This window comes from Myotis nattereri (genome assembly GCF_964212035.1).
Source record: "Myotis nattereri genome assembly, chromosome: 6".
Lineage (NCBI taxonomy): Eukaryota > Metazoa > Chordata > Mammalia > Chiroptera > Vespertilionidae > Myotis > Myotis nattereri.
The window spans coordinates 36,515,066-36,541,984 of record NC_138081.1 but is presented as its reverse complement, the minus strand read 5'-3'; the positions used below and the strand labels follow the sequence as shown (position 1 = coordinate 36,541,984).

Here is a 26,919-nt window from a genome sequence, read left to right as displayed (position 1 = left end):
AAAAGCCTAATTTTACTTGGCTTATCAAATCAGATTCTAATATCTGTTGCCCTTTGATTTCAATCCCTTCAATTTGATAAGAGTTACCAAGTACCAATTATGGCCCAGGAGCAGGGACAATGAAGACCAATGAAGACCACGGCTTTGCGTATGTGCCAGCAAAGTCGTGGAGGCCATTTACCCGATGTGCTATTCCATACATAACCCTATACTGTATATTTTATGAATCAATAAAAAAATTTACAATTTTTTAATTATAAACCTGTGTTTTCTATCAAAATTACTTCTTGTGTGAGTTTTGGGACACCCTATATGTGCCCTGACTGAAGATGGAACCTCCACCGTGGCATATGGAGAGGACGCTCCAAGCAACTGAGTTATCCAGCCAGGGCCTTATTTTTTTCCCCTTTTCAATTCAACTTAGCATCTTCTATTATATGTTTATTGGCTGTTTCACCAAGCCAAAATGTAAGCTTCAGGAGGGCAAGGATGATCTTTGTTTACCAAGAACCTAGAATAGTAGATGCTCAAACACTTCTTGAATGACTAAGTAAATTACTGAGACAAACATGAAACATAAAGGATTAGATGTAAAATCAAGTAGGGCCCTAGCCGGTTTGGCTCAGTGGATAGAGCTTCGGCCTCTGGACCGAAGGGTCCCAGGTTCAATTCCAGTCAAGGGCACCATCTCGGTTGCAGGCTCCTCCCCATCCCAGACCCTGGTCAAGGTGGGTGGGGGAGGCAACCAATTGATGTGTTTCCCTCGCATTGATATTTCTGTCTTTCCCTCTCGTCCACTCTCTCTAAAAATCAATGGGAAAATGAATCTCTGGTGTTATTTTTCTTCTAGATAAAGTCCAAGATTCACATCAAGACAACTAAAAAGTCATTCCCGCTATGATCTGGACACCGGTTGCTGCAACAAGACTGAGCAAGAACAAGTGTTCCTCCTTTGAGAGGTCAGCAGTGGAGGTATTTAATTCTGGTCTGGTGGATTGTTGCTTGCATGTTTTTGGTTAAACAAACACCAGTGGACTTTGGCTGGAAATCAGTATTGAGCTATCTGTAGAGTTATTTACTGGATTTCATGACAAACAACTGGAGTCCTTGGAGGAGAAAAATAGAACCATAGAGCAGAGGTCTTCAGAATGGAGTAGGCATACCCCTGGGCACCCTGGAAGACCACCCAAGTACACTTCCAGTTTTAAGGAAATGGATTTCCAAATTTCAGCTTCTAGTTTATTCTTTCCTAAAATTGGTCAGCTTGCAAACAAGCCTAACTACCTAACAGTCCTTCCATTTTACAAAGGAAAAATAAATGGATAAAACTCATGAATAAACATCTTTCATATTACAATTCAAACTAGGGCTAAACTGCCCTATGGTATAAGAAAACCTCTTTTTACGAAAGAGAAGGATCTATCAAAGTATTGGATTCAGGGAAACCTCTTAAAAATTAATCCATTGGCAGATGAATGAATAAATAAAATGTGGTATATACATAGAATGAAATTATTCAGCCTTAAAAAGGAAGACTGACATAAGCAACAACATGGATAAACCTTGAGGACATTATCTTAAGTGAAATAAACCAGTCATTAAACCACAAAGACAGTGTGAGTCCACTGCCATGAGGTACCAAGAGTAGTCAAATTCTTAGAAACAAAGTAGAACGGTGGTTGCCAGGGGCTGGTGAGAGGGGGCAATGGAGTGTTATTGTTCAATGGGTACAGAGTTTCAGTTTCCAAGATGAAGAGTTGTGAAGATGATGGTGGCAGTATTTAATGTCACTGAACTGTACACTTGAAAATGGTTAGCATGGTTTTAAAAAAGTAATCAAGACTTTCTAAACCCAAGGGGTTCCTGTCTCATATGTATGTATATAAAGGGATTGGCTTTAGAAATATACTTTTGAAAGCCTGTATAGAGATACTCTGGAAGCTGAACAGCCAAAGCAGTATGGATTATTTAAAATGTACAATTTTTTATGGGTTTTTAAGAACCAGTGGATAAAACTCATGAATAAGAACTTCACACAATTTCTTTAAGATTGTGTGTCCTTTTAAAAAGTCAGATAGGCTCTCTGCTCTTCCTGTCCATCAGATAGCCTCGACCTCCTATGCAGTGCCAGCCACAACCCAGAGACACAATGATGAAGCTCAGAGCAAATGGATTTGGCCGTATTGGGCACCTGGTCACCAGGTCTGCTTTTAACTCTGGCAAAGTGGATACTGTTGTCATCAATGACCCCTTCATTGACCTCAACTACATAGCCTACATGTTCCAGTATGATTCTACTCATCGGAAGTTCAAAGGCACAGTCAGTCAAGGCTGAGAACTGTAAGCTTGCCATCCATGTCCATCTTCTAGGAGCCAGATCCCGCCACCATCAAAAGGGTTGATGCTGGTGTTGAATATGTTGTGGTGTCTGCTGGTATCTTCACTACCTTGTAGAAGGCTGGGGCTCACTTTAACAGTGGAGTCAAGAGGGTCATAATCTTTGTCCCTTCTATGGGTGCTGCCATGTTTGTGAAGGGGATAGAATCATGACAAGTGCGACAACTCCCTCAAGATGGTCAGCAGTGCTTCCTACACCATCAGCTGCTTGGTCCCCCTGGCCAAGGCCATCCATGACAACTTTGGCATCGTGGAGGGACTCATGACCACAGTCCATGCCATCACTGCCACCCAGAAGACCATAGATGGCCCCTCTGGGAAGCTGTGGTGTGATGGCTGAGGGGCTGCCCAGAACATCATCCCTGCTTCTACTGGTGCTGCCAAAGCTGTGGGTAAGGTCATCCCTGAGCTGAATGGGATGCTCACTGTCATGGCCTTCTCTGTCCCCACCCCCAATGTGTCAGTTGTGGATCTGACCTGCCACCTGGAGAAAGCTGCCAAATATGATGACATCAAGAATATAGTGAAACAGAGGGGCCCCTCAAGGGCATCCTGGTTATACTGAGGACCAGGTTGTCTCCTGGGACTTTAACAGTGACACCTACTCCTCCACCTTTGATGCTGGGGCTAGCATTGCTCTCAATGACCACTTTGTCAAGCTCATTTCCTGGTTTGACACTGAATTTGGCTACAGCAACAGGGTGGACCTTATGGTCCACATGGCCTCCAAGGAGTTAGAGCCCCCTGGACCACCGGCCCCAACCAGAGGAAGAGAGACCCTCAGCTGCTGGGGAGTCCTTGCCCCGAATCAATTCCCCAACACACTGAGAATCTCCTAACTTCCACAGTTTTCATCTCAGGCCCCCTGCAGAAGAAGGGGAGGGCTTAGGGAGCCCTACTTTGTCACACACCATCAAAAAAGTTCACTGCACCCAGCCAAAAAAGAAACAATTAAAAATAAATATTTATTACAATTACAGTAATCTTAATCTCGTTTAGTCTTGTAAAAGATGAGCATTTATTTCACATTAATTTAAAAAAGGAACCTCATTAAACTTATATTGAAAAAGTTTGTGGACTTCAATGGGCGAGAAAGCTTGTAGTTTTCCACAGTTCCTTTAGGTGGCATGCCAGCAAATGCGTCGGGCTGTCAGTACTGCCGAGGGTGTTTGCAGCTTCTCTCAGGTTAGCTTCTTGCCTTGGAGCAGAACATTAGCCTCTCTCCAGGACCGGGGCGTGGCTCCCAGGCTGCCCTCCCGCGTGGGGTCACATTTCCTGCGCGTGCTCCCTGACCGCGCCGCTGCCTTCCCGCCAGACTTCAAGTTTTAAGTTTCATTTCCAGTCACTGGCCGAGACTGCAGGTTCCTCTAAGCGAAGCCGAGTCTATTTTCCAGGAGCAGAGAGCGCCAGCCATGGATCCTCGGAGCGGAAAGGCGACGCGGACAGCTTCGAAGGCGGGAGGCGCCACCTCCAAGATTTTGGCGCAGAGTGCGAAGGGCGCCCCGACGAAACCCTCGTCGACGAAGCCCGCCCAGACGAAGCCCGTCGCGTGTCCGGTTGTCCCCGAAGCTGTCCAGCCCAACGAGCAGAACTGCAGCTCCTCTAGAGCGTCGGGGAACCAGCGGAAGAAGAGCCCCCCGGGCTCCCGGGAGAGACCGCAGGTCCGCGCGCGGGGTGCGCGCACCGAGAAGGCCCCTCTGAGCGGTGACGCGGTGAACGGGCACACGGATCTGGCCAAGGCGCCGGAGCCGCCCCTTCCCAGAGCTGGATCTCGCCGAAAAGGGAGTGCATGTGCCAAGACGGCGCCTCTGAGCGCCCAGGACGCCTTGAACGGGCAGGCCGGTCTGGCCCAGGAGCCGGAGTCGCCCCTTCCCAGGGCTGGATCTCGCCGAAAAGGGGGTGCATGCACCCAGAAGGCGCCTCTGAGCGGTGACGCGGTGGACGGGCACACGGATTTGGCTAAGGCTCCGGAGCCTCCCGCGGCTCCGGAGCCACCCCTTCCCAGAGCTGGATCTCGCCGAAAAGGGAGTGCATGTGCCAAGACGGCGCCTCTGAGTGCCCAGGACTCCTTGGACGGGCAGCCGGGTCTGGCCCAGGAGCCGGAGTCGCCCCTTCCTAGGGCTGGATCCGCGCGCTCCGCTGGGGAGCGGAGACCTCCGTCCAGGCCAACGGAGGACGCCGGCCAGGATCCGCTGGTTCCAGCCTCTAGTCTGGGCCGGAGGGACACGGTGCCAGGCGCCTGGAAGCTCGGGGCGGTGCTGAAGAAGTTGAAGCTACGTAGCGCAGAAATCTCAGAAGCCGCGGAGGTTGTAAACAGGGTCGTGGACCACCTGCTACGAGGACTGAAGAGCGGCTGGTCCGAGTTTAAAGGTGTGGAGTTGCTTGGCACTGGGAGCTACTATGAGCAAGTGAAGGTGAGTGCCAATCGCCTGCCCTCCCGTGCCCTAGGCGCGCGCCCGGCTTCCTCACCCCTCTTCTAACCTCCCCGATATTCCCCATCTCCTATGGTTCCTCACTTTACGTTGTAGGAAACTCAGACTAGTTCTTACGTTCTAATTAAAACGACATACCTTTGTTCTTTCGTTTATTCATCACTACATCCAAGGAACATAGAGCCAACCTATATTGATTGCTAGCCACTGTTTTGGGGGGAATTCAAATGTATAGATTCATTCATGTAAGCAGACCTGCATTGTGTTTCTCCAACAGTTTTATACTTGGTAATTTCTGGTCAGATTATGACTTGGATGATTAGGAGTGTGATCTGCGAAATATCCACAAAATTAATATATCTAAGAAACTTTTTTTCTATGAGGATTTTTGTACAGCAAAAGAAAAATATTTTCAGTCTCTCCCTCCAGCCCCTGTGAACCCACTGTTTCTCTCAATTTCTTATTTAGATGTTATGGGAAGCTCCCAGTGAATGATGTTAAAAGTAAATTAAGAGGCCAAAACCGGTTTGGCTCAGTGGATAGAGTGTCAGCCTGCGGACTGAAGGGTCCCAGGTTCGATTCAGGTCAAGGGCATGTACCTGGGTTGCGGGCACATCCCCAGTAGGAGATTTGCAGGAGGCAGCTGATCGATGCTTCTCTCTCATGGATGTTTCTAACTCTCTATCCCTCTCCCTTCCTCTCTGTAAAAAAATCAATAAAATATATTTAAAAAATAAATAAATAAAATAAGAAAAATTTAAAAAAAAAGTAAATTAAGAGAAAATCTCCTACAGGTACTAAAAAGCATTCTTCCTAAATACACATCAGATGGAACTATTTTTAAGTGTGTATTCCACAGCTCCATTTGTCTGTGGGTGGTTGTCATTAAAGCCATCATTCCAGTATAAATGGAAGGTTTAGGAGCAGGGTTCTGACTGGAGTTTGTTTCCTGATCAGTGGCAGTGATGAAAGTGGACCACCTTGTCATATTCTTGATCTTAAAGAAAATGCTTTTAGCTTTCCCCTGTTGAGTATGATGTCAGCTGTGTGTTTGTCATATATGGGCTTTTATTAAGTTGAGGTATGTTCCCTTTATTGCCACTTTGTTGAGTTTTATCATAAATGGATGCTGTATTTTGTCAAATGCATTTCTGCATCTTTTGATATGGTCATATGGTTTTTATCCTTCATTTTGCTTATCACATGGTATATCATAATAATTGATTTGCAGATATTAAACCAACCTTGCATCCCAGGAATAAATACCACTTGATCATGTTGTATGATCTTTTTAATATATTGCTGAATTTGGTTTGCTAACATATATATATATATATATATATATATATATATATATATACAGACACACACACACACACTAATAAAAGACAAAGATGCTAATTGACTGTACCTTCACTATGCCCACCAGCCAATCAGAAGAGTGTGCAAATTAACCCAACAAAGATGGCTGTTAAATTTGCATACTGCAGGTGGGGCGGGCAGTGCCAGATGCCACCCGGGGAGGTGGAGCCGGCAATTGCCCTGGTCAGAAGCCTGAGGCCTGGGAAGGGGCGGAGCTGGCAATCACCCAGGGCTGGGGGTCCCCTGCCCAGGCCTAACGCCCTGGCCAGAGGCCTGAGGCCTGGGTAGGGGCAGAGCCAGCGATCACCCGGGGCTGGGGGTCCCCTGCCCAGGCCTAATGCCCCAGCCAGAGGCCTGAGGCCTGGGAAGGGGCAGAGCCTGAAATCAGAGCAGGCTGGGAGTCCCCTGTCCAGGCCTAACGCTCCGACCAGAGGCCTGAGGCCTGGGCAGGGGAAGAGCAGGCCATTGGAGCGGGCTGGGAGTCCCCTGCCCAGGCCTATGGCCCAGGCCAGAGGCCTTAGGCCTGGGCAGGCAATCGGAGCGGCCTGGGGTCCCCTGTCCAGGCCTAGCCCCAGCCAGAGGCCTGAGGCCTGGGTAGGCGATTGGAGCAGGCTGGGGGTCCCCTGCCCAGGCCTAACGCCCAGCCAGAAGCCTGAGGCCTGTGTAGGAGTGGAGCTGGCTATTGCATGGGGCTGGGGGTCCCCTGCCCAGGCCTAATTTCCCTACCAGAGGCCTGAGGCCTGGGCCGGGGCATAGCCGGCGATTGCCCGGTGCTGGAGGTCCCCTGCCTAGGCCTAACGTCCCAGCCAGAGGCCTGAGGCCTGGGCAGGGGCAGAGCCAGCAATTGCATGGGGCTTGGGGTCCCCTGCCGAGGCCTAACGCCCAGCCTAAGGCCCTAGGCCTGGGCAGGGGCCAAGCCGGGGATCGGTGTGAACTAAAGAAAAAACACCTTTTCTGACCGCTCACTGGCTAAGCTCCCTATATGCCACTGGTAATATTCTTAGTAACTTGGATAATAAGAATCCAAGAAAGTGATGTAGGGTTTTTCCACCTTACTCCTAGAGAAAAAAACGAAGGCCTGCTGCAGGAGGGGCTAAGAAATATCATATCCTGCCCTAGCCAGTTTGGCTCAGTAGATAATGCCTCGGCCTGCCTACCAGAGGGTCTGGGTTCAATTCTGACCAAGGGCATGTACCTAGGTTGCAGGTTCCTCATGCAGGAGGCAACCAATCAAAGTGTTCCTCTCACTGTGATGTTTCTCTCTGTCTTTCCCTTTCTCTTCCACACTCTCTAAAAAATCAATGGAAACATATCCTCAGGTGAGGATAAAAAAAAATAATAAAAAAATGTCATATCCTATGAAAGACACATCTTGAAAATGCCTAAAGAAAGTTGTCATTTTTTCATGGTGAAGGGACTGGAATCAGTGTTGATGAAAACACCTTGGTGGCTGTGGTGACTGGCAGTGGCTGCAGCAGCAGGGTGATGGGGCTGGTGCCTTCCCCTGATCAGCCTGGTCGCCTCCCACAAAGGGAGGCCCGACTACGGCTTAGGCCCACTCCCCAAGGGAAGCAGGGAGCAGGCCTAAGCCATCAGTAGGACATCCCCTGAGGGCTCCCAGTATGTGAGAGGGGGCAGGCTGGGCTGAGGGACCCCCGACCCCAGTGCATGAATTTCATGCACCGGGCCCTTAGTGTGTGTGTGTGTGTGTGTGTGTGTGTGTGTGTGTGTATCCTATCTAATAATAGACAAAGATTGAAATTAACCGTACCTCTGCTATGCCTCCCATTGGCTAATCAGTGAGATATGCAAATTAGCCACCAACAAAGATGGTGGCTAATTTGCATACTGCAGGCAGATCCCGCTGCACAGCCCAAGGCGAGATCCTGGCCTGCCATGTCTTGGGCGGGTTGGGCGGGGGTGGGGGGGTGGGGGAGCAGCAGCATGATCCAAGCTGCTGTCTGCCCCAGCGCGGGATCCAGGCCTGCCGTGTCTTGGGTGGGGCGGGCAGGGCGAGCAGCAACATGATCAGAGCTGCTGTCTGCCCCAGCGCGGGATCCGGGCCTGCTGTGTCTTGGGCGGGGCAGGCAGGGCGAGCGGCAGCGTGATCCGTGAGAGGGCACAGGTTGGGCTGAGGGACCCCCTCCCCCTTCCCTGCCAGTGCACAAATTTTTGTGCACGGGCCTTCTAGTAAATATCCTATCTAATAAAAGAGAAACATGGTAATTAGTGTACAACCGCTACCCTTCCCATTGGCTAATCAGGGCAATATGCAAATTAACTGCCAGCCAAGATGGCGGCTGGCAGCCAGGCAGCTTGAAGCGAACATGAGGCTTGCTTGCTTAAGTGATGGAGGACTCCAACGTTCCCCGCCTGCCGGTGCAGGCCTCTGAGCTGCAACTCTAAACAACTATGTTACAAATATAGAAGCTAAACAAAACCCCAGAAACCTGCTTTAGTCCACTGGGCTTCAGCCAGCAGGATCGCAACATTGTTTCAAATACAGAAGGTAAACAACGGCCAGAAACCTGCTTTCAGCAGCGGAGGCCTAAGAGCTGGAGCCAAGCCTCAAAGCTAAAGCTGGCCCAGAATAAAAAAAGAAAAAAGAAAAAGAGGAGCGGTTGGGAGCTTCAGTCACCCGCCAGCCTGAAAACAGCCCTCAGCCCCTCACCCAGACGCGCCAGGCACCCCGTGGGGTCCCCCACCCTGAAGGGTGTGTGACCAGCTGCAAACAGCCATCATCCCCTCACCCAGGCTGGCCAGGCACCCCAGTGGGGACCCCCACCCTGATCCCGGACACCCTTCAGGGCAAACCAGCCGGCACCCACCCATGCACCAGGCCTCTATCCTATAGAGTAAAAGGGTAATATGCCTCCCAGCACCGGGATCAGCGGAGTTGAGAGGCCTCCCAGCACTGGGATCAGCCTGACAGGGGGCAGCGCCCAAACCCCCTGATCGCCCTGTGGCTCTGTGCATGATGGGTTGGCGCTGCAACCTCCCCATCGACCCTGCCTTGCGTGTGACAGGGGGTGGTGCCCCAACCCCCCAATCGGCCCTACCCTGAGCGTGACTGAGGGTGGCATCGCAACCTCCCAATCCGCCCTGCTCTGTGCATGACAGGGGGCGGCGCCCCAACTCCCCAATCGGCCCTGCTCTGAGCCCAACCAGGGGCTGCACCTAGGGATTGGGCCTGCCCTCTGCCACCCAGGAGCAGGCCTAAGCCAACAGGTCGTTATCTCCCAAGGGGTCCCAGACTGTGAGAGGACACAGGCCGGGCTGAGGGACGCCCCCTTCCCCACCGAGTGCACAAATTTTTGTGCACCAGGCCTCTAGTATACACACACACACACACACACACACACACACACACACACACATATATATATATATATAATTTTTTTTTATTATTGATTTCAGAGAGGAAGGGAGAGGGAGAGAGATAGAAACATTGATTTCAGAGAGGAAGGGAGAGGGAGAGAGATAGAAACATCAATGATGAGAGAATCATTGATTGGCTGTCTCCTGCCTGCCCCTTACTGGCATGTGCCCTTGACTGGAATCGAACCTCGGACCCTTCAGTCCACAGGCCAACGCTCTATCCACTGAGCCAAACTGACTAGGGCTGGTTTGCTAATATTTTGTTGAGTTTTATATCTATGTTCATCAGGGATATTGGCCTATATTTGTGTGTGTGCAATGTCCTTGTCTGTTTTGGAAATGAGGGTAATGGTTACCTCATAAAATGAGTTTGGGAACCTTCCTTCCTCTTGAATTTTTTGGAATAGTTTGATAAGGATAGGTGTTAGCCCTAACCGGTTCGGCTCAGTGGATAGAGCGTTGGCCTGTGGACTCAAGGGTCCCAGGTTCGATTCCAGTCAAGGGCATGTACCTTGGTTGTGGGCACATCCCCAGTAGGGAGTGTGCAGGAGGCACCTGATCGATGTTTCTCTCTCATTGATGTTTCTAACTCTCTATCCCTCTCCCTTACTCTCTGTAAAAAAAAAAAAAAAAAATCAGCCGAAACCGGTTTGGCTCAGAGGATAGAGCGTCGGCCTGCGGACTGAGGTGTCCCAGGTTCGATTCCGGTCAAGGGCATGTACCTGGGCTGCGGGCACATCCCCAGTGGGAGATGTGCAGGAGGCGGCTGATCGATGTTTCTCTCCCATCGATGTTTCTCTCCCATCGATGTTTCTAACTCTCTATCTCTCTCCCTTCCTCTCTGTAAAAAAAATCAATAAAATATATATATATTTTAAAAAGGATAGATGTTAATTCTTCTTTGAATGTTTGGTAACATTCACCTGTGAAGCCATAGGTACAGGACTTTTGTTTGTTGGCAGTTTTTTGAGTACTGATTTGATTTTATTGGTTAGGTGTGTAAAGGTTAGATTGTTTATTTGAGATTTTTGTTTGTTTGTTTCTTGAGGTAGGCCTATATTGCTATGAATTTCCCTCTTAGGACTGAATTTGCTGTGTCCCATAGATTTTGGGTCATTTGGGTCATTGTGTTTTCATTTGTCTCAAGGTATCTTTTGGTTTCTTCCTTGATCTCATTGTTAACCATTCGTTGTTTAGTAGCATGTTATTTAACCTCCATGTGTTTGTGTGTTTTTCAATTTTTTCTTACAATTGTTGTCTAGTTTCATACCATTGTGGTTGAAGAAGATGCTTAATAGCATCTTTTTCAATCTTTTAAAATTTATTCTTACTGTTGTATGGCTTAATATGTGGTATATACTAGAAAATGTTCCAAATGCACTTGAAAAAATGTATATTCTGCTACTTTGGGGTGAAATGCTCTGAAGATATCAATTAAATCCATCTGGTCTAATGTGTCATGTAAGGCTGCTGTTTTCTTGTTGATTTTCTGTCGGGAAGATTTATAGTTATAGTCCCCAGTGTCCTCACTGTGTTCTTTGGTATATGTACACAGAGAGAATGCAATCTTTCTCTCTTCCTTTTTTTACAAAGTCACCAATCCTGTCAGATTAGAACCACACCCCCATGATCCCATTTAACCTTAATTACCTCCTAAAAGTCCTGTTTCCAACTACAGACCCATTGGCGATTAGGGCTTCAATATCTGAATTTGGGGAGGACAGTTAAGTACACAGCACAATACATCTAAGTTTGGACTAGACACATTTCATGTGGTCAGTAGACATATGGCTGCAAAGTACCGTGTTGAACAGTGCAGTCCAATAGCTGTACCTGAAGCTTATCCTAACTAGGTAAAGGCATTTTTAATATAGCAAAAACAAGCATTTATTATAATTGCTTTAGTTAGTGTGAGAATGATGCTGGGGTCCAGCCCCAGCAGGTCCAGGGGTCCCCAAAGGTGTGGACGGAGTCGGCGAAGAAGGAAGGACACGGAGACAGTGTTCAGTTGATCAGCAGCCTAGCCAGGATCTCCAGCCAGGATCTCCAGCCAAGTTCTGGTCTGGATCTCCAGAGAGGTTCTGCTTAGTATCTCCAGCCAGGTTCTGTGTCCATGTTCTCTTGCTAGGTTCTCCAGATTCTCCAGCCAGGTTCTGTAGCCACGTTCCCTCGCTAGGTTCTCCAGCCAGGTTCTGTCCAGGTTCTCCAGCCAGGTTCAGTCACCAGGTTCTAGTCAGGTTCTCTTGCCAATTTCTGTAGTCAGGTTCAGTCCAGGATCTTTTGCCATGTTCTCTCGCTAGGTTCTGTCTCTAGGTTCTGAGGCCAGTTTCTGTCCAGGATCTTTTGCCATGTTCTCTCCAGCGAAGTTCTTCTGTCTCTAGAGAACGTTCTGTGTAGGTTCTGTGCCTAGGTTCTGTCTCTCTCTCTGTCTCTTGCTGTCTTGTTACATCTGTATTTATACCAGTTGATTCAATCCTATCAATCTCTATTACAAAGGTTAGGGCGTTTCTTATCTCCATTCCAGGGAGTAAAGATTATGTAGCTTAAGCATGATTGTTCGTAAAGTGATTAATTACCTGCCTGGCACTTAGTTGAGGGGTTTTATTCCCTCCCTAACTTCAGGGGACAATCCCTACCTGGGGAAACAATCTTTCTCAGAGAGGAGACCTTGGTTAAAAACACATAGTGCCAAGAAGGTGAGCAAACATTTTAAGAACAGTATGCCATATATGCCAGGTCCTTTGAAACAGCAAGGATGGACCGGCTCCCGGCACTAAGACACTATTATTGTACATAACTTGAAGCTCACACTCACTTGGGTGACCAGTAGATATGAGATAACCCTTGTGCAACTAGCCAGTAGGTGAATACACACATTTTTGAGAGCATACAATGATCTCAAAATTGTAACAGGAGAGTGGCTGCAATGTGTATCTTGTGATGGGAAAGGTAGCTCCTTCCAGGTCTTTAATTTTATTAAGCTTTAAACTTAGAGTAAACCTGGTACAGATTTTAAAAGCTTACATGATATATTTTTGTTGTTGTTGTTAATGCTCACTCACCCATGGATATTTTTCCATTGAATTTTAGGGAGAGTAGAAGAGAGAGGGAAAGACAGAGAGACATATCGATGTGAGAGAAACACATCAATAGGTTGCCTCCTGTATGAACCCTGATCAGGGCCCAGCAGGGGAGGAGCCTGCAACCGAGTGAGGTATGTACCCTTGACAGAAATCGAACCCAGGACTCTTTGGTCCACAGGCTGACGTTCTATCCACTGAGTCAAACTGGCCAGGGCACATGATATGATTTAAAATTATTTTAAGCCTGATCAGCATGGCTCAGTGGTTGAGCAATGACCTATAAACCAAGAGGTCTCAGTTGGATTCCCAGTCAGGGCAAATGCCCAAGTTGCGGGCTCTATCCCCAGTGTGGGGTGCGAAGGAAGCAGTTGATCAATGATTCTCTCTCATCACTGATGTTTCTCTCTCTCTCTCTCTCTCTCTCTCTCTCTCTCTCTCTCTCTCCCTCTCTCTCTCTTTTCCCTTCCCTCTCTGAAATCAATAAAAATATATTTAAAAATAAAATAAAATTGACTTAATAATCCTGGCCAGTGTGGCTCGGTTGGGTGTGGATCCTGTGCACCAAAAGGTTGCCAGTTCCATATCCTGTCCTGAAATACTAGTATGCTCAAATTGTGGGCTTGAACCCAGGTACGGGGTGTGTCGGATGCATCCAGTCATGTTTCATTCTCACATGAACATTTCTCTCTCTCCCCCTAAAAAAAAAAAAAAAATCAATAAAAATATATTTTTAAATTAATAAAAGTGTTTTAAAGTATAGAAATCATATATATATATATATATATACATATATATATATATATATATATATATATATATATATTATGGTTAAAAAAATGAGTATAGAAACCACAAACTAAAACCAATAATACTTTCCCAACCCCAGTGGTCCTAATCCCAGAGGGTATAAATACTAGGAGTCCTGTTTTTAAAGATAGGGTTTTAAGTGGAAATTTTAAGAAAAAAATTGCAGTTGCTTGGAAAATATTCCTAAGCAAACATTTCACTGTTGTTTTTACTTTTTCTTAGGTTTCTGCTCCTAATGAATTTGATGTTATGTTTAAACTGGACGTCCCCAGAATTCAGCTAGAAGAATATTGCGACAGTGGTGCTCATTACTTTGTGGAGTTCAAAAGAAACCCCCAAGGAAGTCCTCTGAATCAGTTTTTAGAAGGGGAAAGATTATCAGCTTCTAAGATGCTGTCCAAGTTTAGGGAACTCATTAAGAAAGAAATTAAAAACATTAAAGGTAAGATTTTTGAGTTTTAATCCTTAAAGTTCTAATCATACCTACTAATTGCCCATGTATATTCCTCTCCTGATCTTTCCTGACCTCCTACAGCACACTGTTGACCACTACTTCCCAGAAACAACTCTTTGCACTTGATGTTATTCTACTACATTTTCTTGGTATTCTTTTTTTTTTTTTGTATTCTTTTAAAATGTTGATTGGCTCTATTTTGGTCTCCATTGAATATTCACTGAACTGCTGCCTGTGCCACTGGGCATATGTGGTTGAATAAAATAATAGAATCCCCTCTTGAAGCTTGGAAACACAAATTGTAGTGAATACTCTGACGGGAATGAATTGGGAGAAGGGGTAGCAATTGAAGTGGTGGAGCAAGGTTCTGAGGCAGAAAAGAGCTTGGCAAGCTCAAGGAACTACAAGAGGCCCATGTGAACAAGGAAAGGAAAGAGGAACAGGAAGTGTAGTTTAAGAGGTGACCACAGACCAGATTCTTCAAGGACTTGGAAAGGTTCAGATTTTATTTTATGTTCATTGAGAAGCCAGGTTTTAATTACAAAATAGTGATTCCGTTTGTATTTTTAAAAAATATGTTTTTATTGATTTTTTGAGAGAGAGGAAAGGAGAAGGATAGAGAGATAGAAACATCCATGGGAGAGAAACATCATCCATTGGCTACCTCCTGCACATGTCCTGATCGGGACTCAAATCCGTGACCCTTGGTTCCTGGGTCGATCTCAATTGCTAAGCCACACTGGCTGGGATAGCTTTATATTTTTAAATGTTTACTCTGGCTTCTTTGGAAAAGATATTATAAGAAAGCAAGTAAGAAGATAGGAAAGGAAAATATTTTAATAGTTCAAATGAAAAGATGGGGGTGAAGTGGGGTGCCAGGATGGAGAGAAGCATACACACCCAAGCTGTAGCAGTGCTTGCTTCTGGATTACAGTAAGTATAGGGGTGAGAGAGAGGATGGAATTGGAGAAGGCTCCCAGGTTTCTGGATTAAGTACCTGTGTAGATTGTGCCATTTACTAAGATTGGGAGGACAGAAGAGGAACACTTTGGGGAATGAATGAAGAGTTTGGCTTTGGATATCTTAAGTTAGATATCCCTGTGATATATTAAACTGAATGTGCCAAGTACATAGTTGGATATGGTTTGGAGTTCGGAGGACACATTTGGCTACATGTCAACATATAAGCGGTCCCTTTGACAGAGAGTGCAGAGGAACTTATTCATTAATTTAATCAATATTCATTGATTATCTAATGTGACAGATGGTCTAGATGTTTGGGATATGTTAATGAACAAATAGATGAAGACCCCCACCCTTCTGTACCTTATAATTACGTAAGAGCAGATATGCAATTAATGACAAATAGAAAATATAATTATCTTGTATATTAGAAAGTAGTAAGTTCTATGGGGGAAAGGCTAGCAAAATGAGAGGGATCTGGAGTGTTAGGAATAGGACGGGGGAAATTATAATGTTAAGTAGAGTGGTAATAAGAGGATCCCATTAGAAGTTGGGGAGAGAAGGAATGAAAGGGGACTGAGTGGTTTCATAGGAGTAGTGGTCAGTGTTTACAATGCTGCTGACATCCAAAAACCATTTGATTTGGTCCGTGGTTTAGTGGGGATTGTTGTTAACTTTGACTTAGCAGTTTTAGAGAGATTATGAACACACAAGAAAAAAGGGACAGGGATGCAGTAGAGACAGCATGTATCGGCCATTCTGGAAAATTTTGGCTGCAAAGGAAGAAGAAATATGGGTAAGTATGGGGAGAAAACTGATTTAGGGCCAAAAGAGAGGTATATTTTAGAATGAAGGACACTGGAACCCTTTGTATGTGGAGAGGAATGATCCAGCAGGGAGGGGGAGTCCAGTGATGCAAGAGAGGGAACAATTGAAAGAGCGAGGTCTTGAGCAAGTGAGAATCCAGAGGCAGGTCCGGGGTGGCCTTGGAAAGGTGAATGGACATTTCCTCGGTGGTAATAAGAGGAAGAAGGATAAAATGGGTAAGAGTGGGGGAGGTTTGCAGATTTGATGATAAGAAAATGAGAGTGATCTCTAGGATTTTCTCCTTGGCATTCGTTCTCACTGTGGTCCCTTCCAGAGGTCTTATCTGGGAGTAGTCTTTACTGCTTATACACCCCTAAACCCCAAAGCCAGGATCTCTCATCTGGAAGTCTTTCCTGAATTTCTGACCACCATAGCTACTTGTCCAGTGGCTATCTCCACGTGGGTGTCCCATAGGCACATAGAGCTCAGTGTGTCTAAAATGAAGTTCATTTCAGCTCAACCCTTCTTCCTCCTGCTTACTCTATATCAGCGGTCGCCAACCTTTCGGACCCCACGGACCACCGGTTGGTGACTGCTGCTCTCTATAGAAGAATGGAATCAACATTAATCCATTCCTAGGCTAAATTTCTGGATGGCATCCCAGAACTTGTACCTTCTTCCTTATCTTGCAGGTTCAGTCCATCTACCAGTTCTCTGGTTTTTAACCTCTTTAATTGCTCTCACTTCTGCTACCTATGTCTTTAAAAAAATAAAAATTGTATATATTTAAGATGCTTTGATACACATATACATAGTAAAATGACTTCCACAGTCAAGATAATTAACATATCTCACATAGTTACCTTTTTTGTGTGTATGGTTAGAGTACCTGAAATCTACTCTCTTAGCATAATACTTAATATTGTGCAGTTTCTAGTCGTCAGTGTGGTAGTATTACTGACAGTCATCATGCTGTACACTAGATGTCTAGACTCGCTCTGCCTAACTGCGACTTCGTTCCCTGTGACCAATATCTCCCATTTCCCTCACCTCCTCACCTCTGGTAACCACCATTCTACTCTCTTCTTCTGTTGTCTTCCGCTTTTTTAGATTTCACATAGAAGTGAGGTCATGCAGCATTTGCTTTCCTGTATCTGGTTTATTTTCTCCAGGTTCACGCATGTTGTCACAAATGACAGGATTTCTCTCTTTGTTCAGATTGAATAATATTCCATTCATATACAGGCATACCTCATCTTATTGTGCTTCAGTTCGTTTCACTTCACAGATAATGTGTTTTTTACGAATTGAAGGTTTGTGGCAGCCCTGTTGTTGAGTGAGTCTGTTGGTGCTATTTTTCCGACATGCTCAGATGATGCTTTAGCATTTTTTAGCAATAAAATATTTTTAATTAAGGTATTTACATTGTTTTTTAGACATAATGCAAGAGCACATTTAATAGACTACAATATAATGTAAACATAACTTTTATTTTATTTATTTTTTTTAAAATATATTTTATTGATTTTTTATAGAGAGGAAGGGAGAGAGATAGAGAGTTAGAAACATCGATGAGAGAGAAACATCGATCAACTGCCTCCTGCACATCTCCCACTGGGGATATGCCCGCAACCCAGGCACACGCCCTTGACCGGAATCGAACCTGGGACCCCTCAGTCCAAAGGCCGATGCTCTATCCACTGAGCCAAACCGGCTTTGGCATCATAACTTTTATATGCACTGGGAAACCAAACAATTTGTGTGACCTGTTTTATTGCAATATTCACTTTATTATTGCAGTGGTCTGGGACTGAAGCCACAATATCTCCAACGTGTGCCTGTACATACCACAATTTCTTTTTTAAGTATATTTTTATTGATTTCAGAGAGGAAGGAAGAGGGAGAGAGAGATAGAAATGAGAATCATTGATCGGCTGCCTCCTTCACACTCCACACTGGGGATCGAGCCCACAACTCGGGCATGTGCCCTTGACCGGAATTGAACCCAGAACCCTCAGTCCACAGGCTGACACTCTATCCACTAAACCAAACCAGCTAGAGCCATACCACAATTTTTTTTTTTATCCACTCACCTGTCAATGGACTCTGAGATTGTTTCCGTATATTGGCTATCGTGAGTAACACTGCAGTGAACATGGATTGCTTCTGCCGCTCATCTGCCCTCTTTTCCAGGCTTCTCTCCAAACTGCTATTCATCAATTTAAATGAAAATCTAACCAAAGCACTCCCAAACCCCAATTTTCAGGGGCTCCTCATCATCATGCTTGACAGTACGTTCCCGCCATAATACATTATCAATGAATATTGGCTAAACGAGTAAAACATTTTGTGTTGTGGGGTCAGTTTCTGCTTTAGAACTAATTTTCACCTTAATACTCTCTAGATATCCATCTATAGTTATGCTATTTTTCCTATATTTTCAAGAAAATTAGATTGCTAAACCCTTTTTTTCCCTTTTACGTGTTTAAACAGATACAGATATCGTTGTGGAGAAGAAAAAGAGAGGATGTCCTGCTGTAACACTTCTTATTAAAACACCTAAAGAAATATCTGTGGATATAATCTTGGCTTTGAAAGTACAAAGCAGCTGGCCACTTAGCACCCGGGAAGGCATGCCCATTGAAAATTGGCTTGGAAGAAAAGTAAAGAAAAGCCTAAGACTACAGCCATTTTACCTGGTACCTAAGCCTGCAAGGGAAGGAAATGGTTTTCAAGGTATCTTAAATGTGAAGGTTAATTTAAGAACATCTCAAAGAGTTGTTAATGTTATATACAAGGGTAGTAAAAGTTCGACGACTGCTGTTGGCATTTCAAGAGTCATCAGGCTCAATAGGCTGCCAGTACAAGATGGGAGTTTGATGAGTGATGGAATTGAAAATGGCATAGTTGTAGTAGTAACATCAAATACTCAGCTTTAAAATGTCTAGTAGCCCACATTTCAATGTTACCTTTTTTATTTAAAAAACTAGAGGCCTAGCCCTAGCTGGTTTTGCTCAGTAGATAGAGCGCTGGTCTATGGACTGAAGGGTCCCAGGTTCGATTCCGGTCAAGGGCATGTACCTTGGTTGTGGGCACATCCCCAGTGGGAGATGTGCAGGAGGCAGCTGATTGATGTTTCTCTCTCATCGATGTTTCTAACTCTCTATTCTCTCCCTACCTCTCCGTAAAAAATCAATAAAATATATTTTTTAAAAAAGAATTAAAAAAAAAAACTAGAGGCCCGGTGCATGAAATCGTGAATGGATAGGGTCCCTAGGCCTGGTCGGTGATCAAGGCCAATCGGGGCCTTCCTTTCCCCAGTTGCCGGCTGCTGGCCGTGGCCTTCTTTTGTTCTGCACCGCCACCTGATGGTCAGTGAACATCATGTCATAGTGGGCAGTCGAACTCCCAGTCGGTCAGACTCCCGAGGGGACAATTTGCATGTTTAGACTTTTATTATATAGGATATTTTTATTGATTTTAGAGAGTAAGGGAGAGGGAGAGAGATACAGAAACATCAGTGATGAGAGAGAATCATTGATTGGCTGCCTCCTGCACACCCCCTTCTGGGGATCAAGCCTGCAACCCGGGCATGTGCCCTGACCAGGGATAGAACTGTGACCTCCTGGTTCATAGGTCGATGCTCAACCACTGAGCCACACTAGCCAGGTTTGTTGTTAATAAAGAAAGGCAGTACTGGCTTCAGAGTCAGACTGCTCTCTGGTTCTGGACCCTAAGGCTTCTACTCATAACTAACTGTGAGATTTTGGACTAGTTACCAAGCCTCTCTAAATAATACTTTATTCACATTTCCTTAATTTTTTTTTTAAAAATATATTTTATTGATTTTTTACAGAGAGGAAGGGAGAGGGATAGAGGGTTAGAATCGATGAGAGAGAAACATCGATCAGCTGCCTCCTGCACACCTCCTACTGGGGATGTGCCCGAAACCAAGGTACATGCCCTTGACCGGAATCAAACCTGGGACTTTTCAGTCTGCAGGCCGACGCTCTATTCACTGAGCCAAACCGGTTAGGGCACATTTCCTTAATTTTTACCCATGTCCTTTTCCTGTTTCAGGATCTCATCTAGGACACCACATTACATTTAGTTATCATGTCTCCTTAGGCTCCTCTTTTTTGTTGTTGTTGTTAATCCTCAGCCAAGGATGTTTTTTCCATTGATTTTTAGAAAGAGTGAAGGGAGGGAGGGGGAGAGAGAGAGAGAGAGAGAGAGAGAGAGAGAGAGACATATCAATGTGAGAGAGAGACATCAATTGATTGTCTCCCGCATGCACCCTAACTGGGGCCAGGGATTGAACCTTTAACCCAGGTACGTGTCCTTGACCGGGAATTGAACCTGTGACCCTTCGATATGCAGGCCAACACTCTGACAACTGAGCCACACCAGCCAGGACTCCTTAACAGTTTCTCAGCCTTCCCTTGTTTTTGATGACCTTGACAGTTTTGAGGAATACTATAGTTAATTATTTTGTAGAATGTCCCTCATCTGGCATGTACCTGATGTTTTTCTTTTTTTTTTTTTAAATAAGTGGCCTTAATTTTTTACCATTTTATTTATTTATTTATTTAAATTTTATTGATTTTTTTTTTTACAGAGAGGAAGGGAGAGGGATAGAGAGTTAGAAACATCGATGAGAGAGAAACATCAATCAGCTGCCTCCTGCACATCTCCTACTGGGGATGTGCCCGCAACCAAGGTACATGCCCTTGACCAGAATCGAACCTGGGACCCTTGAGTCCGCAGGCTGACGAGCCAAACTGGTTAGGGCTGATGTTTATTTTATGACTAGACTGGAGTTCTGAGTTTTGGAGAGGGAGACCAGAGAACTAAAGTGCCATTTTCGTTGCATCATTTTAAGGATACATGCCATGAACATGACCTAGCACTGCTGATGTTGACCTTGATCACCTGGCTGAGGTAGTACTTGTCAGTTTCTCCACTGTTACTCATTTCCCCCTTTTCATACCGTACTATTTGGAAGGAGGTCACTGTGCACAGCTCACACTTAAGGAGTAGGGAGTTATGCCACCTCTTTAAGAGCAGTGTATTTTTTAAAAAATTTTTTATTGATTTCAGAGAGGAAGGGAGAGGGAGAGGGAGACAGAAAAATCAATAATGAGTCAGAATCATTGATGGGCTGTCTCCTGCACGCCCCTCACTGGGGATAGAGCTTACAATCTAGGCATGTGCCCTGATTGGGAATCAAACAATGACCTTCTAGTTCATAGGTGGAAGCTCAACCACTGAGCCACGCCAGCTGGGCAAGAGCAGAGTATTTACTCAGATTTTTTGGAATTCTTCTGCATGGGAGATTTGGGCTGTAATCCAATAACACTTTATTAATCTTACTGCTTCATTTGTTCTAGCTTTGGCTTTAGGAGCTCTTTGAGTTGGTTCTGTGTCCTTTGGACATCTCCCATAATTGTGGGGATTTTGTTTGTCTTCATCACTAACTCACTTTCTGGCTCTACAAGGTGTTCTAGGCTCATCTGGTATATTTCATGTATCAGCCCTAGAATCTGCCATTTCTCAAAGGAGCTTTGGTTTCTTTTATTGGAAAATGTACTAGAAACCACAATCTAGGTGCTATGTGTATATGTGCTCTTTTATGAGGGTGTCAACCCTCCCAGCTGGAGAAACAAGGGAATATAGGTAAGTATGTGTACTAACCCTGGTGTATACACATATCTATAAACTAGAGGCCTGGTGCACAAATTCGTGCTTGGGTGGGGTCAGGCCAGCCTGCCCCACCCCCTGGTCGAACTCCCAGTCGAACTCCCAGTGGTCAATGAGACAATTTGCATATTTGCCTTTTATTACATAAGATATTTTTATATGTAACTACCTGTTGTATATGTTAAGTTATTCATGAGTTTATACTGTCTCTAATTATAATCCATTATCACCTGGATCATTCTTTCTTTCCTTGCTATCTGTAGCCTCTCATTCCAACAGTGAAAAACCTGACTCTCCCATCTGCCACCTATATGCTTAATTGTATAGTTCTAATATGCACATACTAATATAGTTATTTCACAATTGCAAAGCCACTCCTCCATGGAAAACAGTTACCAACTAGAGTACAGAGCTAATGTACAGTTTCTTTTGCCTTCAGTCTTACACACCCCATTTCCAAAGTACACTGAGTGGCCAAATTATTATGACCGGCCAGATTATTATGACCACCCCATCAGTACTTCATTGACACTTCCAAAAATACTGAATATTGAAAACTTCCTAAGCAAATACTCTCAAGGTTTTATTATTATTATTATTTGCATAACTAATTCACTTCATTGTACTGGTGGGGTGGTCATAATAATCTGGCTGGTCATAATAATCTGGCCACTCAGTGTAATTTAGGTCCACACCTTTTGCTCCCCCCCCCTTCAGAAAGGTTGTTTTACACATTTGTAATGCAGTTGGAGTCCTTTTTCACAGTCTGCATTATTTCTAGGATCCCTTGACCTCCTAAATGATTTTTTAACAGTTTACATATATTAAGATTCATTCTTTGTGCTATAAAATTCTACTGGTTTTGACAAATGCATTGTATCATGTTTCTACCCTTAATAATAGTTTCACTGCTCTAAAATGTCCCTTCTTCTTCACTTATTCAACCCTTCCCATTCCAAACTTCTGGCAACCACTAATCTCTATAGTTTACCATCTCTATTATTTTGCCTTTTCCAGAATGGCATAAATGGCTGTCATAAATGGATTTATATAGCAATGAGCATACCTAGCTCAGTACCACTTTTTCCACATATCCACTGTCCATATATTATATAGCTATTACTACACTCTTTATTCTGTTCCACTAAAATCTTTGTCTACTCTTGCACTATACTATATTGTCATACATAATGTGACCCCTTGTATTTTCATGAAAATTTTCATGTCATCTTGTCAAGTTCTACCAAAGCATTTTTTTGAATATTGATTGAGAGTACATTGAATCCATAGATAAAATTTGGAAGACTTGATATATTTATAATGAGTTTTCCAATTCATGGATAAGTGCATATCTCCATTTATTTAGATTTCCTCTAATACTTCTTAGTGACATTGTAGAGTTTTCTCCACAGAAGTTTAATATATCTTTTGTTAGATTTACTCATAGCAATTGTAAGTTTTTAGTCTGAAATTTTAAAACCAATAGAAAAGTAGAATGAAGAATTTACTAAACTCATACATATCTGTCACCTAGCTTCTTGTGTATTTTCTTCCTACGTAGTTGTATTATCTATCAGTAATGATATCTTTGTTCCTCTCTTTCCAATGCCAGACCCCTTACTATGCTTGCTAGGATAGCCAGTGCATGTTGAACAGAAATAGGGATAGCAGACATCTGCCTAACTGATTTCAAAGGAAAAACCTAAGCTTTTTACCTTATATTATCATGTTGCTGTGTCCTTTTTAAAATCTGTCTTTCATCAGATCAAGTTGACAGCCAAATTTAAATTGCTGAGGCTTTTTTAAAAAATGATGAATCAGCCATGGTCGGTTTGGCTCAGTGGATAGAGTGTTGACCTGCAGATTGAAGGGTTGCAGGTTCGATTCTGGTCAAGGGCACATGCCTGGGTTGCAGACTCAATCCCCAGTAGGGGGTCTGCAGGAGGCAGCCAATCAGTGATTCTCTCTCCTCATTGATATTTCTCTCTCCCTCTCCCTTCCACTCTGAAATCAATAAAAACATTTTTTCAAAAACTGATGAATGAATGTTAAATTTCATTACCCGCATATTCTGGGTTTTTTGAGATCATGTTTCTCCTCAATTCTGTTAATGTGACAGATTATATTGATTGATTTTTAAATTATAAACCAATCATGCATTCCTGGTATAAAACCAACTATATAATAGGATAGCCAAAACTTAAAAGAGCTAGCCGTGCTAAAACTTGCGGGAAGGGGAGAAATCTATTCTTAATTAAACTTTCACAGGGAATAGAAATGTTCCCTAATTCATTTTACATGAATACCAAACTTGTAAGAATGGTATAAAATTTTTTAATCAATTCAAATTGTTATTGAAACAATATATTAACAAACTGAATTTAGCAATATGACAGCTTACATGGCTAACTATATTAAGTAACCTGCTCCATCCCTCCCCTCCAATGTTTTCCTATTTTGGTCCATTGTTTGCTTCAAATGACTTCTTTTAATATGTAATTACATTATATGTTCATTTCTTTGTGTCTCTATCTCCCTAGGAATTTTTCAGAATGATAGTTTAATGAAGGAAATCGTTTCAATATTGTATTGTTTATATGTAGGCACTTTGGGTAAATTACTTCCCTATTTTTCTTTTGGGAAATTAAGAAGAAACATGGCGGCTATCCTTCTCTCACATTGAAAAGGACATTTTGAAAAATCATGGACAAGAAAAAACATGCTGTGAAAGTAATGGAGTGAAATGTTACAGGTAACTTTCTTATTTTGTTAATTAGGGGCTTATCTATGATGGAATGTTTATTTTTTTAATGGACTCCATAGATCAGACCTAAAGATGGTCATTACTGGGTTGAGTCCTAGGGGCAGCACATGGCTGGGCTGACCTGGAATATTATCTAGAGAGTGAGCATGAAACTAGGGAAGCCAGATCCAAGGGACCAAGGGAAGAGTGTTGTCAGAAGGCAAGGCCAGGGACCATAGTCCTGAACCTGGATCAGATGGATGTATAAAGTAGGACAGAACAAGAAGTAGGACAGAAAGGACACTAGCCATGATTAGCCATTAGCCACTGGTTGTGTCTTAGTATTCTGGTTGCTTCAAGGTAATGAATATTAATGTCACATAATGGGAAGGTGCCAGAGGATCAATCTTTTTTTTTTTAATATATTTTATTGATTTTTTACAGAGAGGAAGGTAGAGAGATAGAGAGAGAAACATCGATCAGCTGCCTCCTGCACACCTCCGACCCAGGATGTGCCTGCAACCAAGGTACATGCCCTTGACCGGAATCGAACCTGGGACCCTTGTGTCCGCAGGCCGACGCTCTATCCACTGAGCCAACCAATCTTTTTGATACTGGTGCTGCTTTGAGATGGTTTGGCTGCGTTGAAAGCCAGGACTGACTGGCTAAATTTGAAACAACTAAAAATGGGTAATTCTTTTTCTTGGTAGCATACACACCATAAAAAAGTGAGGCCCTAGCTGGTTTGGCTCAGTGGCTAGGTCGGCCTGCCAATTGAAGGGTCCTGGGTTTGATTCCAGTTGAGGGCGCATGCCTGGTTGCACGCTTGATCCCCAGTAGGGGGCGTGCAGGAGGCAGGGGATCAGTGATTCTCTCTCATCATTGATGTTTCTATCTCTCCCTCTCCCTTCCTCTCTGAATTCAATAAAACAAATATATATTTTTTTTTAAAAAAGTGAGATTGGAAAAGAATTGTTCATTTGAGTTTCTAAAGTTGTCCAGTATAAGGGTAACAAAAGTTAAAAGGTCAAAACAAGAATGTCCAACATGTGGGCCCAGGAGGTTCTTTAAAGCTTCAGGTACAGGCTTTGAACCAATGTTGAGAAAAATATATTGCTGGTAAAGCTAAGTATTTTTAAAAACATTAAATTTTGCCAACTATGAAATAATTGGATGAATAATGTAAATATTTATAGTCTATCAAGTCATTGGATGAATAATACAAATATCTGCTAGTTTTACAATTGAATTAATCCTGATAAAATATTTCAGCTAGGAATGGTGAAGCAGGAAGAAAAAAATATGTTTTTGAAACTTCAAAGCATATATTTGAAAAAATAGAGTGACTAGAATTATATTTATATGCTTTATCTTTGTGTCTTTATATGTATTATAATATCTGTATCGTTTATTGTATCTTCCTGTAAGATACCTAAAACTCTTTGTGGAATGAAGCAGGTTGTAAATAAGTAAAAATAAATGGTTTTCTTTTTTATTGAACAGGAAACGTTGTTTACAACTAATGAAATACCTTTTAGAAAAATTGAAAGAAAAGTTTGAAGACCAAAAGAAATTGGGTAAATTCTGTTCTTACCACGTGAAAACTGCCTTCTTTCACGTATGTGCCCAGAACCCACATGACAGTCAGTGGCGAGACAACCTGGAGCTCTGCTTTGATAGATGTCTGGAATACTTTCTTCATTGCCTCAAGTCAGAAAATCTTGAGCATTTTTTTATTCCTGAAGTCAATCTATTCTCTCGAGATAAAATTGACAGGATAAGTAAAGAATTTCTGACAAAAGAAATTGAATATGAAAGAAACAATGGATTTCCAATTTTTGGTGAATTTTGAAAATATATAAAAATATACATCAATTATATATATTTAACTTATTTTTATTGTTGAGAGCATTACCAATATCCCCCATTTTCTTCCCTTTTGTCCCCCTCCACCCAGCTACTGCCCCACCCCAGGCCTTCACCACACTGTTGTCTGTGTCCATGAGCTATGCGTATGTGCATACTAGCAGCCTGGTGCACAGATTCATGCTGCACATTGAAAGGAAATTAATTAGAAGAAAGATTTGTGTGGTAATTACATTACTGCAAAAAATTACATATCAAAATAGTATATTTAGCCCTGACCGGTTTGGCTCAGTGGAGAGAGCATTGGCCTGCGGACTGAAGGGTCCCGGGTTCGATCCCAGTCAAGGGCATGTGCCTTGGTTGTGGGCACATCCCCAATGGGGGGTGTGCAGGAGGCAGCTGATGGATGTTTCTCTCTCATCGATGCTTCTAGCTCTCTATCCTTTCCCTACCTCTCTGTAAAAAATTCAATAAAATATATTTTAAAAAAATAGTATATTTAATATCCTATATAATAAAAGGCTAATATTCAAATCGACTGAACAGCAGAACGACTGGTCGCTATGATGCGCACTGACCACCAGGGGGCAGATACTCAACACAGGAGCTGCCCTCTGGTGGTCAGTGTGTTCCCACAGGAGGAGTGCCTGTCAGCCAGAAGCTGGGTTCATGGCTGGTGAGCACAGCGGCAGTTGCAGTAGCCTCTCTCACCTCCACGGCAGCACTAAGGACCTCGGGGGATGTCTGCCTGCTGGCTTAGGCCCACTCCCAGACTGCGAGAGGGCACAGGCCCGGCTGAGGGACGCCCCGAGTACACGAATTTCATGCACCGGGCTTCTAGTAGTATTATAAAATTACAACACTTGTGCAGTTGGCACCAGTGAGAGCTTTATATGTATTGTGCATGTGCGAGTCAATGTTTATTTT

The 26,919-nt window shown here is 43.8% G+C and overlaps 1 protein-coding gene and 1 pseudogene across 2 annotated transcripts; both read left to right on the top strand.

The window, feature by feature from the left end:
* Nucleotides 1-2,149: 2,149 nt before the first annotated feature.
* Nucleotides 2,150-3,236, top strand: LOC308520821 (glyceraldehyde-3-phosphate dehydrogenase-like; annotated as a pseudogene). Its single transcript has one exon. The product of its transcript is annotated as a glyceraldehyde-3-phosphate dehydrogenase-like (transcript).
* A 335-nt stretch (nucleotides 3,237-3,571) lies between these two features.
* Nucleotides 3,572-26,005, top strand: CGAS (cyclic GMP-AMP synthase). The gene is made up of 5 exons (XM_081094509.1): nucleotides 3,572-4,811; nucleotides 13,682-13,901; nucleotides 18,177-18,419; nucleotides 24,033-24,135; nucleotides 25,630-26,005. The coding sequence occupies exons 1-5, from the start codon at nucleotides 3,810-3,812 to the stop codon at nucleotides 25,976-25,978; spliced, it is 1,917 nt and encodes a 638-aa protein (XP_080950635.1). The 5' UTR covers nucleotides 3,572-3,809; the 3' UTR covers nucleotides 25,979-26,005.
* The last annotated feature ends 914 nt before the right edge of the window (nucleotides 26,006-26,919 follow it).